Raw genomic sequence first — 16,536 nt, forward strand, 5'->3', positions numbered from 1 at the left:
TTTTGTATCACTTGCTTGATTCTCAGCATCTGTGGTGCATTCAATGTATTTTCATGATGAAGAGAAGAACTTGGTATTACTATTATTTTGACCTGTTTTCTACATTCAAGTATACCTATGAAAATGTGAATGCATTAAAAAAAAAAAAATTCTAACGTACAACTGAAGATGAAATAACCACCCTACACTTCTTTTTAATATTTTTTACATGATCAAACCTCTTGATCAGTTTATACAAGAATAAGAACTAGACAAAATTGCTATAACATTTACATATATATGTGTCTAACACATAATTAATAAGCTACCCTGTTTCCATGCTGCCCTTAGTTATGTAGAAATGTCCCAAACAACTGTCTTGTGGGAGATCTAAATCAGGAGGAGGTATCTGTTATGTTTTAATATAAAGTGCATCATTATCAAAAAGCAGTTCAGAACATGCAGACTCTTTTTTCCTTCCCTTCTGCTTTCAAGAACAGTACTTCCAACAATAACTGTTACTAGTTAATCTCCTCTGAGAGGATCAGCATGTGGTGTTAAGGAGCGGATCCTTCTGGAACTTGTACTTTTAGTTTAGTTGATGTATACTAGTCTCTTATACTCTCAACTGAGATATGAGTCCTTTCCTTACAAAGGTTAAGAAGAGCCAAGAAGCTTTAAGCTCTTCAAAAGCTTAAAGATCAGACAACCAATTATTTTTAGTTACTTATTCTTAGGCTGCAGCTAACTAGAAAAACCAAACCCAAAATCAGAGAAGTTCTTTCTTATAAAACCAACCCATTTTTATAAGGTAGCCTCCACAAAGAGGAGAAAAACAAGTACCAACCAACCACACAGCAATACTACGTTTAACAGAGGCAGGCCAGATGTAGCAATCACTTTGAAAACATAAACTTTTAAACACAAGATGAATCTTTGTCTGTAAATACACAGCACAACCCTAAATTTGATGCTACTACACTATAAAAAGTAAACATTTGCTAGTATGATTATCAGCATAATAGCTACAACCATAATGGTGGCAACAGCATTGGCACTTACGGTTCCTTCTTCTCACAAAATGTCCTGGAGAAACTGACTTCCAAAGTACAAAGAAGTAAAAAAAAAAATTCCCACTCTGAAAATACTTTTTAATCACAAACCACATTCTAAGGCATTAACTTTGTTATCACATGTATTTGTAATGCACAAGCATGTCAGATACATAAATTTAGTTTCTCTTACAATGAGCTGAACCCCTAGCTTTGCTTTTTGCAGTTTCACAGAAAAGCAGTACAGGTCCTGTAAAATCTACAAGTTAACAAGACTGACAAAAAGCAACTATTGAAAGTCTTTCAGTTATTCAACCAGTACCTGAAAGTGCCCTTCTATATATATATCCTACATATCATAGGTGCTAAGAACAGGGCAAAAAGACAAGTCAAATACGCTGCAAATTTGTTTTCCTGGTTTGTCAAATTAGAAAGTAAGAGTCAGTATCACCATTTCTTTGTATTCTCACTTGCTGGGGGGGCGCGGGGGAGGGAGACAGTGTACATTAATACATTTCTGTGTTTTCACCTCAAGTGGTGATCTAAAATTCAAGTATTCCAAGATAGAAAGAGTGAAAAATCCTCTTCCTCAAGAGGATTGTTTCCCCGTTACGCTCTGGTTAATTTTAGGGGTTTAGAGTAGGTCAATTTCCAGTGAAATGAAGTGATGCCCATTATAACAAATAATTTATTTACCCTATAGAAGTTTTCATTCTTTAGCCAAAGGTTAGACGTTACCAGGCATCTCTGATCAGTCAGCCTCTGAAGCCAAGCCTTGTTGAAAATGCAGAAGAACCATCCTCAATAACCACAAAACCTTTAAATTTCTGGCCTGAGCTCTCATCAGCTACTTTGAACTTGAGAAAGATACCAGCAGAGGCATCATATGACTCTTGCTGTTACTGTATTACAAAATAATCACAGTACATTTTTCATTTTAAGGCATGCAAATCATATTTATTCTCAGAATCTCAGCATACTAATATTGGTTCTCCTAAAAACCAGGAAACTGCAAATAAACCTTACTTGTCTGACTTCCAACTATATGACACATCAGAAGCCTGGAAGTCTTTGTCAAGGTACCACTGGTTTTCACTCTGTGTTTATCATAGGACTTCTAAATAAAGAACAGGGGCCTTAGAAGACAGAATTACTACTTGAAACACAAAATCTTGTATACATTTTTATTCTTTAAGCCTGTAATTCTACCTCACCATCGTCAGAATTCCTAACCAATACTAAAAGTACTTAAGTTTTAAATCAGATTAATGTATTACAATATGAAACTTAATTCTCTCAAAGAGTGTAAGATACATAAGGTACTATTTCATAATATTATCTCTCCTTTCAGTTGTGGGATGAATACTTTTAAAGCTTTCAAACCATCTTCTCAAATATTTAAGTCGGGTGATGTTTTAATGTGCACTGCAACAAGCAAACAACCTACAATGTTATCAAATGCAATGACTGCCTACTAGACAGAACTCCACAAATTTGACAGGACATCAAAAGATTCCATGTTGAGACTTTAAATGCTATTCCTCTAGATTTATATATTTCAAACAAATGAAATATCCCTTTGGAATATTTTTTTCTTTCTCCTCTTCTTTGCCTCACCTAATATTATAATTCTTTAGACTGGGTTTTACTTGAGCTATCAACTTACAAACACTGAACTGAAATGAACGAATGTTTAGTTTGCACAGAATGAAATATCCACTTACAGCATCTTGGTCTTAATCCAACATGCTCCATGTAAATATACCCTCTAAAGCTGTTTATGCGTGAACAGCTGATGCAACTGAAAACTGTCAATCAGGAGATGATCTGCATGCATACCTAAATCCATCTAGCTTTTTTTCCAGCCCCAAGGATTCATGGGTTTTAAAGCTGAACAAGCAAACAAAAGATCTGTCTTGTGTAATTCACTGTTACAGGCCTCAGAATGTAAGTCATTGAACTGTTCACTACTTAAATAAGGGCATTTAGGTATAATGAACTACACCACTACACTTATTCTCCTGTACAACCTAAATGTTAATCATGATTTTTTACATCAAAATATTAACCATATTTCCAGCAAAACAGTATCACTAAAAATAAGCTATTTAATCTGCAAATACACTTGGCACTTACAGTATTTTGATAAGGAAAAAAATGGAAGAACTTCCTAAAACATCCATTTTAAGAGCGGCTAGTGAGTTTCAAAGATGTTCAATGATCCTATCCTTAGTTCTTCAGAAATCTTACAATAACTGGACATAAACATGTGGTAAGGCATAGCTATTAATCTGTTACGCTCTTTTACAGTTGGATCTGTAACATTTCTTTAAAAGAAAGTTAATGAATGACTGAAATAGTGTGTCACTAAACAGGTGACATACATCTGTTGGCAAGTGGGGAACATTAAAAGAGGGTAATAACAAACAAGACAAGACTAAAACCAGTACATTTAGTTAGTATTTTTAAAAGCAAACACTTTTTTTACATAAACCTTTGGAAACAGAATTTCCATTCAAGGAAACCTTTTTCTTCCTGGACAGTCGCAGAAGAGTTTCAAAGGGCAGAGAAAGATTTCAAAATTTTGCAGGTTCTTACATATTCTATTAAGGTTGGAACAACATAATTTTGGGGGTACAGAGAACAAAGTAGAAACAAAAAGTAGATCAAGAACATAAAAAATATTCCCTTCTAAAAGCACTTGAAAATAAGATCACCTGTATGCATCGTCTTCTTTCAAGTCTCATATCATCCTGCGGGGGTGCGGGGGACAGGGGGAGTCCAGTAGCAAATACTGCAAAAGAAAGAAAAAAAAGTAGTAAATGTAAATCTGAACTAAAAAGATACCTAAACAGACATAAACCTCCATTCTACTAGATACACACAGAGCTTCGTTCAACCCTAGCTGTCCGGTACAACCAGAGGTAAACCAAGGAAGCTATAACAGAAAACAAAGTTTTCCAGCTGTAAAAGTAGAGACAAACATTACAAAGACTATCTTTCACTGACATCTGTTACAGAAAAAATAATTATCTAAGTGTTGAAATTTAAGTTAATCCCTGAAATTTCAAATGTTTGTTGAACAGTTCTGAAAAGGTCATCCAAAAAAAGCTCTTCTCAAACCTACAACAGTGAAATTATTGACAGTTACCCGTCTTTGTAAAGTCCTTAAATATGTGGATTTTTACAGAAACTCAGGCCAATATTTATAAAAAACAACTGAACTTCTGCAGGATTTTACCAAATCAAGCCATGCCAAATCTCCAACAGAAGTTAAGAAGTGGGATCATGCCCCCCTCAAAAAAACAAACAAAAAAAACCCCACCCCACAACTCTCAACAGCTAACCAACTCCTGGTCAAAGTACTTTTCAAGTATTTGCTTTTCACTTGTTCTCCAACAAAATATCATCAGTACACTACAACCCATGAAAATATCAAAACCACTTTCAAATTACTGAGAATTTTAGAACTGCTGCAAATTACCTAACAGTTCAAATTGTAAAGTCTAGATTATTACTATTTAAACAGCTCCTTATTTATGTAATTCCAAGAAAGTGTCCAGCCTAAAATGCACTTAGATACAGCAATTTGAGCCGAAAATGCTGCAGTTCATTTCTTCATCAACAATGACTGTTCAAGCACTGCATATACCCTAAGCCCAGCTAGCTTCTCTGCCACCACGCTGGCTTCTTCTTTCTGCCACTGAAATGTGACATGCACGCACAGACACAGACACAAAAGGGAGTGGTGTAAAGTAAATTTTGAGACATGTAGCAGCATATGTTGCAGTGGTTCTATTGTTATTTTATGAGCAGGTGATTTCTTGCTGTCATGCCTCCAAAAGATGGAAGGGGCAAACAGAAACCAGCCACCCCACATCATGAATCAACAGCCTTCGTTCTTTTATTGCTGAAGTTCCACTGAGATCTAGAATGTCACCGCCACATCCACAAGTAGCCATCAGCTTAGCAAGGCCAACGAGTACCTAAGGCTACAAAAGATCTTTCAAACTAGACACTCCCATGCCTAAATCCCTTCAGTATGGATAAAATATTCAGTCTGGTACATACGCTAAATCTATACAACACACAGACACTGTATCTTGCACTGAGCTTAGTCCCACTAAACTAAGCAGAGGCAGTCACTTGTATTCAAGAACAAGAAAAAAAGGAAGGAAGAGCAAACTCTTCTCTTCTTTACACTAAAGTCCCTGGACTTAAACAAATGATAAATATCCTGGAGCACCAGATATGTCCAGCCTACATGGGTGTCTTACAGCTACAAAGCTACAGTCACATTTCTGAAAGCTCTCTGTGGCCAAGAAAGCTTTATTTATTTATTATTCTTAACTGCAGTACCTATGGACACCAAGACCATAGAAAGCCTTTTCCAGTAGTAGCTGCAAGGACTGAAGGCATCACTTTTATCTTTACCACCTTGTAGCTCAAGTACAGCAAGGATTACCTCTCATTTGCATCAGAGTTGTACAAGGCCAGTTTCAATACTAAGCCAGCTTAGTTGAAACTATCAACAGTTTGAGCAAACCTAGCTGGTTTTCAGCCAAAATAGATTGTAGAGCATTCATACATTGTCTTCCCAGTTCTACAATGGGATTGGTAAGCTCCAAAAGCAGCACGTTAGAACATCTCCCATGCTTCACAACAACCTAATGTTATCAAACCCACTGCAACGTTAGCAACATACTACACTCTTGTGGGCAACAGACTGACAACCTATTCCAAACTGTAAGAAGAGAAAATCAGTTGGTAAGACCATACTAACCAATAAACAGACTGCCAAGCGATAGCTACAGAATTGGAAATCACACAACTGATTTTGGCAAAGTAGTAAAGCTACTTCATATGAGAAGCTATGCTTTTTGCTGACTAGAAATTAATCTACAATATTTTAACACCACTTATAACACTAACCCTGAAAAAGTATTTATCTTGCAAAAAATTCAAAGGTGTAATAAAGGAGAGACTGGAAAGGTAACACACACAGATCTGAATTAGTTTAGAACTTAGAAGATGACATTTGAGCTACCAACAATAAGGAAGAGTTGCTAATGTAACTATAAAGTCATTAACACTTTATTAACAAAGAATCAATGCATCTGCCCACTTCATAGCTAACTAGCAAAACATCTTGATCACAAAACAACATGTTTCTTAAGTCTCCTTACAGTTCTCCAACAATTACCACATTCTGAAGAACTGGACAACTAGTGTGGAATTAAGACCTGGAGCAAAAAGGCAGCCGTCTACTGCAGCACTGTATTGAAGGGATCCGCAAAGTAAAAAGTAACTCTAAAACATGAATAGCCAACAAAGACAATGAGTTACTCTGATGGTAACACAGTAACAGATACACAACCTAGAAGGGTAACATTGTAAACTTCTTTTTTTCTCTTTAAGTTGAAAGAACCAAATCACATAGAATAGCTGTGAGGGCAACACACCGAACTTGCTAACTGAGCATCTTCTGTTGTGCCTCTGCATTGCCAAGTTCTTAAAACCAAAAGGCCTTTTACACAGCCTGTACAACGGCTTCCTGGTTTAGATAATAAATTGCTAAAAGGAGGCAAGAACAAATCCCACCCCTCACAGAGTCTGTAAGATCATTACTAAAACAATCCCCTTAGTAATAACATGTACTGGGCTTCAAGAACCCAGTTTGATCTGCTTACTGGTATAGAACAGAAGTAAATTGGAAATAAAGGAGTAGATGAAGGAAGAGACAACAAAAAAAGATGTTGAGAAGTAAATGATTGAAAGTGGTATAGCAAACAAAAGAATAAAAGCTGATGTCTTTCATTTAAAGAAAAAGAGCCTTTCTTAGAAATTAACTGTGTATGAAGCTACCATGCTAAAACTTCACCTCATGCTTTTACTTCCTATTTTAATTACCATTGCTTTCTACTCCTCATCTCTTCTACCCACACAATGCTCCTCTGATCTCCTCAAAATACAGATAATGGGATTACCTATCAAAAGCAACTCCACATTCATGAATAATTTCAAGCGTAGAGTTCAGCTTTACTACAAAATGTTCAGTTAGATAAGACAAAGATGCTGAGCTCATTTTATCCCATGTTACACTCCACCATATTATAAAGATGGTGACTGTGAAAAACAACGCTTTCACGTGCCTCGTGACTTTTCCTTAAAACATAAGCCTAGTTTGCCTGTTAGCCTCTTCGAGGACTGTTGTATTATTCCACCATATTCCTTAAGAACATCCACTCCTTCCTTCAATTCACTCAATATCAAAGTTATGTCAACAGGTTCACTGTAAATCAAAGTTGGTTTCAGAGCAATCATACTTCTAAACACCTGAAAGTTTAAAGGCAAAGAAACATTACTAACATCTCTCTGAGTAAGTTTCATCATCCACCCCCATTTCTCATTTTTGTGTTTGCCTGGATATCAATCAGATCGTGAGGTTTTTTGCAAATGGGAGCAACTTTATTACATATGAACACAGTAGAAAGCCAGTTCAGCTGAATCTAGATGCTGCTGAGCAGTAAGACATTTTTTTTAAAACTATCATTTCACAAACTTAAGAATGTAAGTCATATGTTTCATATTTAGTGTGTACAGCAGATATTAATTTAAAGCATCTAGAGCTAAAAGATTCTATCCAATTCTATCCTATGCAAGTTTGCAAAGTGTTGAAGGCAACCATCACAAACACCTTGAAAGAATTTTCACTACAGTTTTGCTTTAATTTTGAGCGTATATGAAGAATTCATTCTGAAAACTCTTATTTCGTCATGGAAAATCACCAACAGCACACCCATGAGCTTGAATTAAAAGAAACGTCTGCTGGGGAGGGTTTTCCTTTTTACATTTTACTAATTATAAGACTTGGTACATAAGATTTATTTTCCTTATTATCACTGTACTGTCAGATTCAATATTGCACCTTTTGCAAACTAATCACAACAAAGTTCTTCAAGTTTTTCCTCTGTGAAAAGGTTATTTTGTAATTTCTAAAGTCATACTCATGAAGTACCAGAGAAATCTCTGCCTATCTCATGACTATACATACATACTGTTGTCAGAGATGAACATAATTCAGGTCACTGACCTTCGGTAAATGCAGGCAGGCCTGTTGCTAGCAACATAAAATATGAATACTTAGAATCAAAAATATTTTTTTATTTACCAGGAAAAATATCTTGAGGTATACACCATTAAATTGAGATTATTAACATACTGGAGTATAATGGATCTAGACACCTATGAATCTATACAATAGCAATTTCTTAAGCTGTTATTATTCTGCATCTCAACAGCCTATTCTTGAAACTATGCAGAATCAGTGATGTTGCTTGATGTAAGATATACAGGGCAAAATATTCACTAAATACACCAGATTTGGTATATTATTTAAAATACTGCATAATAAAATGTGAAGTAAAAACACTACTACTGGAATTTAAAATAAATCATTCAATCAATCTCATAAGGTGCTACCATTTGTCAACTTTCAGGACTAGTTGCTTGACACAAATGAGGAATTCTAAAATCATTGTTTCTACAGCACCTAGCACATACAGTGTGTTTTGTTACTACGGAAAATCCCATGTGTTTAGGTGTAAAAATTAAAATACATCCTAAAAACAAACACATGTATTTACTGCTTCTGTCTGCTTCTGTTCTACTTAGTACCAACAGATGTGATGTTATATATAAGAAATAATTCACAAGAATGAAAAGAAAAAAAAAAAAAAAATCCAGCCTACTTCATATATCCAATATACAAAGCAGAACAAATACAACATCTCAGGTTCACCCACAAAACCACATATTTAAAATTAAAATCAGGTATGTTTCAGCATGAAAACCTAATATATCGCTCTACTTTTATGGTCACCTGCATGTTTTTATACCTGATACACAATATACTGAGTACTAAGCAAAACACAAGTAATTTGCAATCGGCATCACATTTAGCATGTTCCCAAAGAAGTCACAGATGCACATCTCCACATTTAAGTGCTTTGGTATTGTGACAAACCTATTAGCTGAATGTTTTCACTGATAGGTTTTAAAATTCATAATTCGGTAAGAAAAAATAATACACCCCTCTTCAGTTTAGTTCCTGTATTCAACAGAACCATGAGCACAGTCACCTTCATATTTAAAAAAGGGAATGTTAACATTTTGGGAAGAGGCCATTTTTGCACATGACTGGTTTCCAAGTCAGGGTGAAAAGACAACAATCAAAACTGATACACTAGACTTCACTGATAAGTGAAGACTTCATCGATCTTAAGAGCCTGTATTATACTTTGTATTCCTAATGATTTTAAATGCACACTGCTAAACTAGAGGACTATGCTAGTTTCTAAATCAATATTTGCAAGATGCTTATGAAACAACTACATCTGAACTGAAACACATTGTACCATCGTTTTTCTGTATGTAAAATTATTTTCAGTGTTCCAAAAAGCACTAGTTCCTCTAAAAAGAATTTACTGTGAATGACTAGTTTCGCTCTTACGCTAAATTTACAACACGTGATGCAAGAACCCATCCTTTAAGTGTGAAAGCATGTACAAGCAGCTTTACTGAAATCGCAAAGTTTCTCACCCAGATTCAAACCTGGCAAAGACAAAACTACAGTTGCAGTAGAGCAAGAATTTCTTTTCAGCAGCAGTACTGCTTAAGCAGCCTATATCCTTTCCACTGCCACTCGCTTGGCCGAGACAATGCCACTATTACAGGGTCACTCAGCAAATTGTATTGGGGAACTGACCCAGGTGGAAGAATAGGGAGCAGGACAGAAGACCAAAAAAAAGAAAAACCAAAACCCAAAATCAAACCAAACCAAACCAAAAGAACACCAAAAACCTCCCCACTATTTTTTATCCTGCATCAGTCTTCTAACCTGGTCCACCACAGATGCATAGCAGCCTGGCAGCCGGAACAAACAGCTGCAACAAAAAGAGGCTTCTTAGGCCAATATTGGTGCCAAAACACTAAACAAAGTGCACCTAATTTTACCATAGAAGGACCTACATGGTGTCACACCAGCAATTCAGTAAGACTTCACAGTACAATCTGAATCTCTGAAATACCTGATTTATAACATACAATTATTCAAACCTATCCTCTTTATGAAAAGAAATGCTTAACTTCTAAAATGTACCACTTTCCTCGTAAATGAAGGAGCTGAATAGTGTAAAACTTAGACTTGACCCATACAGCCAGACACCCTGGGATTTGTTTTTTAAACATTTTCTTGTTCATGTGAACCTCACAATAAAGCCTATGGGTTTAGGAAGAATTAAACTGACTCAACTGCTGGAGGGAGAGAGACAAGTGCCCCACAAAATAATATAAAAGCTAAAATACTTGAGATTTTTTAGATAACATGCATGTGCTTCTTTTCCTACTCATTGACTAAAAATATTAATTTTAGAAGCACAAACTTAAAATATTTTTCAGTATACTGACCATATAAGGAACCACAAATTAGAGGGGGGGAGTGGTTATTTTTTCCAGCCACTTAATAGTGTCAGCCAAAACAGATGTGTTACCTTTCAACAGTTTTGGAACAGCAAAGCCAGGCCACTGTATTTACATTTCTCTCCCTCAACCAAAAAGAGGCAAACAGATACTATAGCAGGAGTTGCCCATCCCCTACACTATGAGCTAAAACATTCAGAACTGTTGGATGGCACTGAACTCTTATAAGCAAATACTTGTTACTGTACTGTTTAATGCCTCACTGAGTAAAACCACAATTACCGGAGTCCCATTTACATGATTTTTGAAAGTAATTCTACCTCAAATGAAAAGGAAGGATATTTATGAAAACGTATTTTTTAGTTATTTCTATGTCATGTTACAAAACAGATGTATGTAACAATTTTTTTTCACATTAACACAGGAGGTATCCTACATATGACTTCCTTAAAAGGTGGCATCTGATAAGCAACAGTATTTTTTTTCTCAGAAACAGAGCTGATTTACTTAATGTTAAACATGAACTACACAGTAGCATATAAGTAGTCATATTTCAAAGTAGAACATCCATGAGGGCTATAAACTAGTTTATCCAGAGTAATGTGCTCTCACAGCTGTCAAATGTTTTTCAGAGCTGAGATTCTTCTATAGATGTCCTCAAAAAGATTGATCATTTCATTTACAAAAAATGTTTCTGTTCCTTGTGGTTGGGAAAAGAACTTTAAAAATGCAAAGCACAACATATGCACTATATATTCGCATTCATCAGTTTAGAACTTTAGACCTAAAAATTCTCAAGAGAGTATAACCTTCCTGCTTCTCCGTTTTTTTTTCAGCCATAACGCAAGCAAGCAAAGAATCAAAGAAACACCTAAAATTTCCATAGAACATCCAAATATCACTCAATTTACAGACCTTTACTACAATCTTGGTATTACTACAGCTCACTATTCTTCCAATCCAGTGGTCACTAACTACTACTTCCATTCTTTGTTATACCCTTTTACAAAACAGACTCTACTTCTCAGAGACCTGGCAAGAGAGGGTACTCCGATTCAGATGCAGCTACTTCAACTTTTTAATCCTAGTCTGGATTCTGGACAGCGCTCATAGTGCTCTCCAGACAAGAAATGCGTAGTGAAGTGCTTTTACTTCTGAAAAACTGCAAGAGCTCAGACACACATCATGCACACACACATTCTCACTACATATATATGGGAGGTAAGGGCAGCTGTTCTTCCCTGCAAATACAAACTATTTCAACTGCAATGCCTTTATACTGATGAAAATATAAGATTTTATTTTTTAACAGGTGAAGACAACAGTTTCTGTCCAAGAGTTTGCTAAAAACAACTATTAAAAAAAACGGGGGGGGGGGGGGGGGGGGCGGGATTCCAACAAATGGAAGAAAATAAAGCTGTCATGCTGTCATCTGAATGGTATTTTCACAGCCACCAGGGTTTTAAACAAAATATTATGACACAATCAAGAGACTTCAGCTTTCTAAGTGAACCATCCTTATCAAATTCAGATGTTACTGGATTTTGACATCATTACTGTTTCCTTGTTTTAACTGTTTAGTTTTTCTTTTTCCCTGTTAGTTCTGCCCTGAAGCATGACAAATTCCATATCATGCTGCAATGTACATGTAATAGGAGCCAGAAATTAATAAATTCATAATTATCATCATGTTTCAGTAAACATTACTGTAACAGAATTGATCAAAAACTGAGAGAATGTAAAAAACTTACTCAGACCACAACAAACTCTGTTACAAAAATACTTTATATACGTATACAGATTCCTGTGAAATGATCTGTAGAGCTGCTATCATATGTCTAAATGAAGTAAGACTACTTCTCCATTTCCACTTTGGCAGCAGATAGTTCTGACATTGCTTTCAAAGACGATCCGTAAGTTACATACTTCAAGTACATTTATAACAACTTAATGTTCATTGCCCTGATACAGTAGTACCTTTCATCTTGAAGACTTCCAAAATATTTTAACATATTGAGATATGCACACCTATAGAGTCTTCCAAAATAAAAACTGTAACAAACCAACTGACCGCACACAACTGCAAAGTGCTGGATAGCTCCGTAAATAGACTGTATTTATTTATAAGACTTCAGGGAAGTGGTTTGTTTCAGCCACACACTGGTTTGTGTGCCTTTTAGAATACTTTTTAACCTTTTCAAACACACCATGGACAAACTGCTGTTTAATTGATTCCCACATGACAGCTCCCACAGACAACTGCAATGCCACAATCTGCCTTTGCCTTTCATTATTCAGGAGATTTAGACTGGATAGACATACACATAGCTAGGTACTCTCTGGTCATATGTTAACCATATGCCTGGGTCTTAAACCAGACTTCACCCCATAAATTTCCATACCTTCTGCTAAAACAGGTATACCTCTGATATGAAAAGTGGTAATGGACAAGTCCTGCTGATAGCCTTTCCACTTTAATGTGACAGATCAGATTTAACTGCCCAAGCCTCAGTTCAGGCTGAAAAACTGAAGCTTGTCTACTTCCACCTTGTATCTCAAGAAACTAAATGAAAATATTTAGTTCTTGAACATCAGAATTTTCCTTAACACATGTATCAGACTTCACCCACTTAGATAGAGATTGTCTGGGGACACTTATTCAGAGATATTTCTGAGCCACTGCATTCAGAAAGGAGACGAAAAAGGAATAAATTTCTTCCATTATAAATATATACTTTTATGATCCTAGAAATCCTGCAGAACTCAATGTAAACCTTCTCTAAAAAATAATCTCTAGCCCTTAAAAATCAATCAATGAGCTAGCCAAATCATCAGCCTTTCCAACAAGACTTCAGTCACAACATCATCCTGATGGTAAACTCACTAGGAAAAAAAATTACTATACTTAGAGCTCAATCATTTAAGAAGCCTGCCACGGAGGATGGCCTCAGCTCTAAGCTTTCTGCTTTATTTTTCTTCTCTCAAGGCAACAGACAAGACACAGTCTGTCTTATCATCAGGTGATGATTTTTTTTATGCAGGACAAGTTCATAAGCTTCACATTTTTATTAGTCAAACTTAGTACTTGAGAAATAGGGTACACACTACCTCTCCAGAAAGGAGAAAGGAAGAGACTGATTTAGTAGGTTGATAACAACAACCAAAGCAGTTTTGGCTCACAAATGGCTATTCCTAAAAATTACTCTGAACATGCTCTTCAACATGGAAGGATAACTTTTTTCTCTATTTGCACAACTTAAAAAGTCCCAGCCCATTATTTCGCTTTTTCTACATATCCCAGGCATAGTACCAAAACAGAATATGTAATAGCCATGCAAGTATAGTAAATGGGGACATAATCACAACTTAAGTTTTCTTACAGAACTCAGATTTGCCTTTTAATTAGATCTATCAATGTTAAAATGTTGCTTGAAGGGAATTTTAGGATTACTTCAAGGATTTTAGCATACCGACAAAGTAACTGGGACCTTGAGCGCACAGATGGGAAAGAGAACTTAAAACAGGAATAATCCCTTATTTCCAAAACTATGTATACCAAAACCGCTCTTCCAGCTCTTTTTAACTTGGAAATGGAAGCCTGTAGAGGAATGAAGCTGGGTTAATTAGCATTGATAATGTACAACTGTGGGCTGGCTTCAGGGGCGGCGAGTTGGCTGATGTAAATAAAGTGCAGGTGTGGCTGGTTCTGTTAAGTGGTTGGGCAGCCAATGAAGAGAGAGCAGCCGAGGAAGAAGCAAGAGAAGAGAGAACAGGCCCTGGATGAGGAGAAGGCAGCAGAGGGACTTGCGTGAAGAGTATGCTGGTATGAGATGGTAAAAGACCTTGTTGCAGCCAGCTAGTTTGGCAAGTGCTGCAACAGAAACCCAAACTCCAGTTTTCACCAGACATGTCAGTACAGAAACAACACGTTTAAAACTCTTGTTCAACATGCTTTCAAATAGCAGTTCATATGAAGTTCAATAGCTTTAAGAATTGACAGTGGTCAAGTTCAGGCTCCATGACAACCCGAGACATGCAAAACCGACAGTGAATAAACTGAGTTATTTCATTAAAATAAGAATTCTTAGGCTGCGGTTCCCCAAAACCCAAAGCTGATTTAGACTTGGCTGCTGTGTTCCCACTTATACCCCTCCTTGCCCCCAACCACTCGGTGCAGGCCCATCTCTTGCACCACACATCTGGCACCTGCCCCAGTCTTGTTGAATCAGTTCTGCAATTTAGTGTGATGCAAAATATTCACCTTTTTTGATCAGCTTTCTGCTGACTCTGCAGAGCTCTAGAGCCCAACTCAGGCTCTAAGCTTAAAAATCTATACAGTAAATAAGAACCTAATTGTTCCTTTTAGAGCATGAATACAGCTAACATTTATATTCTGCATAATACTACTTTATCACAGAGAACTTTATTTGCATTTTTGTGCAGTCTTTTGATGTTCTGGACCTTTGAAACTGACAGTTCCTAGGTCAGGGCAAGGACTCAAAATACTGATACTGGAAATGAGGAAGCCATGCTTGACTGTGCTGGGGTAATAAACAGGGCATTCTGCTCATGGAGGGAGAACCTCATTGCATTAAGCACTGTGTGATGCAATAAAATGGTGATCCTCACCTAAAAAGCTCACTATCTAAACATACCGTGTTTGTCCACAGAAAGCTCACAAACTTTACCTATCTATAAAGTTTGCTATATAGGCTAAGAATACAGTACAAAAGAAGTAAAGAGTAAAGCTGAAGTATTTCCAATAGTTCTTACCAAACTGCCACAGAGCACCCTGAAGACCAGAGATAACATCTGGTTTGACAACGACAGTTAACAGATCCCACCCCTATTTCAAGAACACAAGTGAAATATTTACAGGCTTTTCTATATAGAGTTTGTGTCTGTCGTAATAGTCTACATTAAATTTATTTCTTCAAATTTATTTATCACGCACACCAACTACAAACTTCTCTGATGCTGGAAAGCAAAATGAACAAACAAAAAACTTTTCACCACAGCATCCTTACCATTCAGCTCTCAGTGTCCCAGCCTAAATCTCTACATAGACCTCCACAACGTGCTTTAAGTCCCAATTCAGGCTCAGGCTGACTAATGGAACAGTAGAAAAGAAATCCAAATTCAAAATCAAAAATAATTCTATTTTGGATTACTGCAGCAATCACATAGGGAACATTATTTCTATTATCTTAAGAGATCCCAATTCAAAAGGGGTAAGGAAATGCACTTTTTTCAAATCTCAAGATACCTCTAGCATTAAGCACAATACTTTCTATTTCTTATGACCTGCACTTACTACATACACCCAAAATAAATTACAAAAAAAAATTAGAGTATTCATATTTCAACATATGAATTAGCAAATGCAAAGACACAATTTCTTAGATTAAGTCCTTCAGAAAATTAATTTCACTATTAAAAAAAATTAGTGTTAAAAGTCCCTTAGCAAACAACTGAAGAGCAAGTGGAATATAATCCCACTGATACAAAGCATTCTATGTTCCACCTGTACTCTCCCACACTCTCTTCACTTTATTGGTATATCATTCCTAACTTGGTGGTTGTGCTACATTTCCATAATTCACATTAGAAAATAAAACATTATCTAGGAGCCATTTCCTATAAAATGTCTAAGCACTCATTAAATCCCAGAAAGTACTTTTTTTTCCCTCTTCCCTTAAGGTTAGGACACTAATGACTGGATTGCAGTCTCATTTCCTTTTCTCTCCCTCTGTCCCAAGATTCTTTGGTTCTTTTTTTGTACAACAGCACAGATGACATGGGACTCGAGGATAATTGCCAAGAACATCTGAAGAGCCAGGTGACATAGGTATTCTCATTGGAACTGAACAACATGAGTTCAGATTCTCTTCATCTGAGGAACACCCTAAACCACCAGGAAGGGTAGCAGCCCACCTCCCCCAATTCTCAGGTGCACAGTTGTGCCCCTTCCTTGGAAAGCTTCAGCTTTCACAATATACTGTAAAACAAATCAGCTCAACGACCC

At 36.4% G+C, this 16,536-nt stretch overlaps 1 protein-coding gene across 1 annotated transcript in view; it reads right to left on the reverse strand.

Annotated features, from left to right (window-relative positions):
* Nucleotides 1–16,536, reverse strand: part of DYRK1A (dual specificity tyrosine phosphorylation regulated kinase 1A) — an 87,819-nt gene that overhangs the window by 53,543 nt on the left and 17,740 nt on the right. Inside the window, exon 2 of the mRNA XM_013299199.3 lies at nt 3,749–3,825. Within this exon, the coding sequence (XP_013154653.1) occupies nt 3,749–3,758 (10 nt within the window). The 5' untranslated portion in view covers nt 3,759–3,825. The remainder of the gene's footprint in view (nt 1–3,748; nt 3,826–16,536) is intronic.

This window comes from Falco peregrinus, chromosome 4 (genome assembly GCF_023634155.1).
Source record: "Falco peregrinus isolate bFalPer1 chromosome 4, bFalPer1.pri, whole genome shotgun sequence".
NCBI lineage: Eukaryota > Metazoa > Chordata > Aves > Falconiformes > Falconidae > Falco > Falco peregrinus.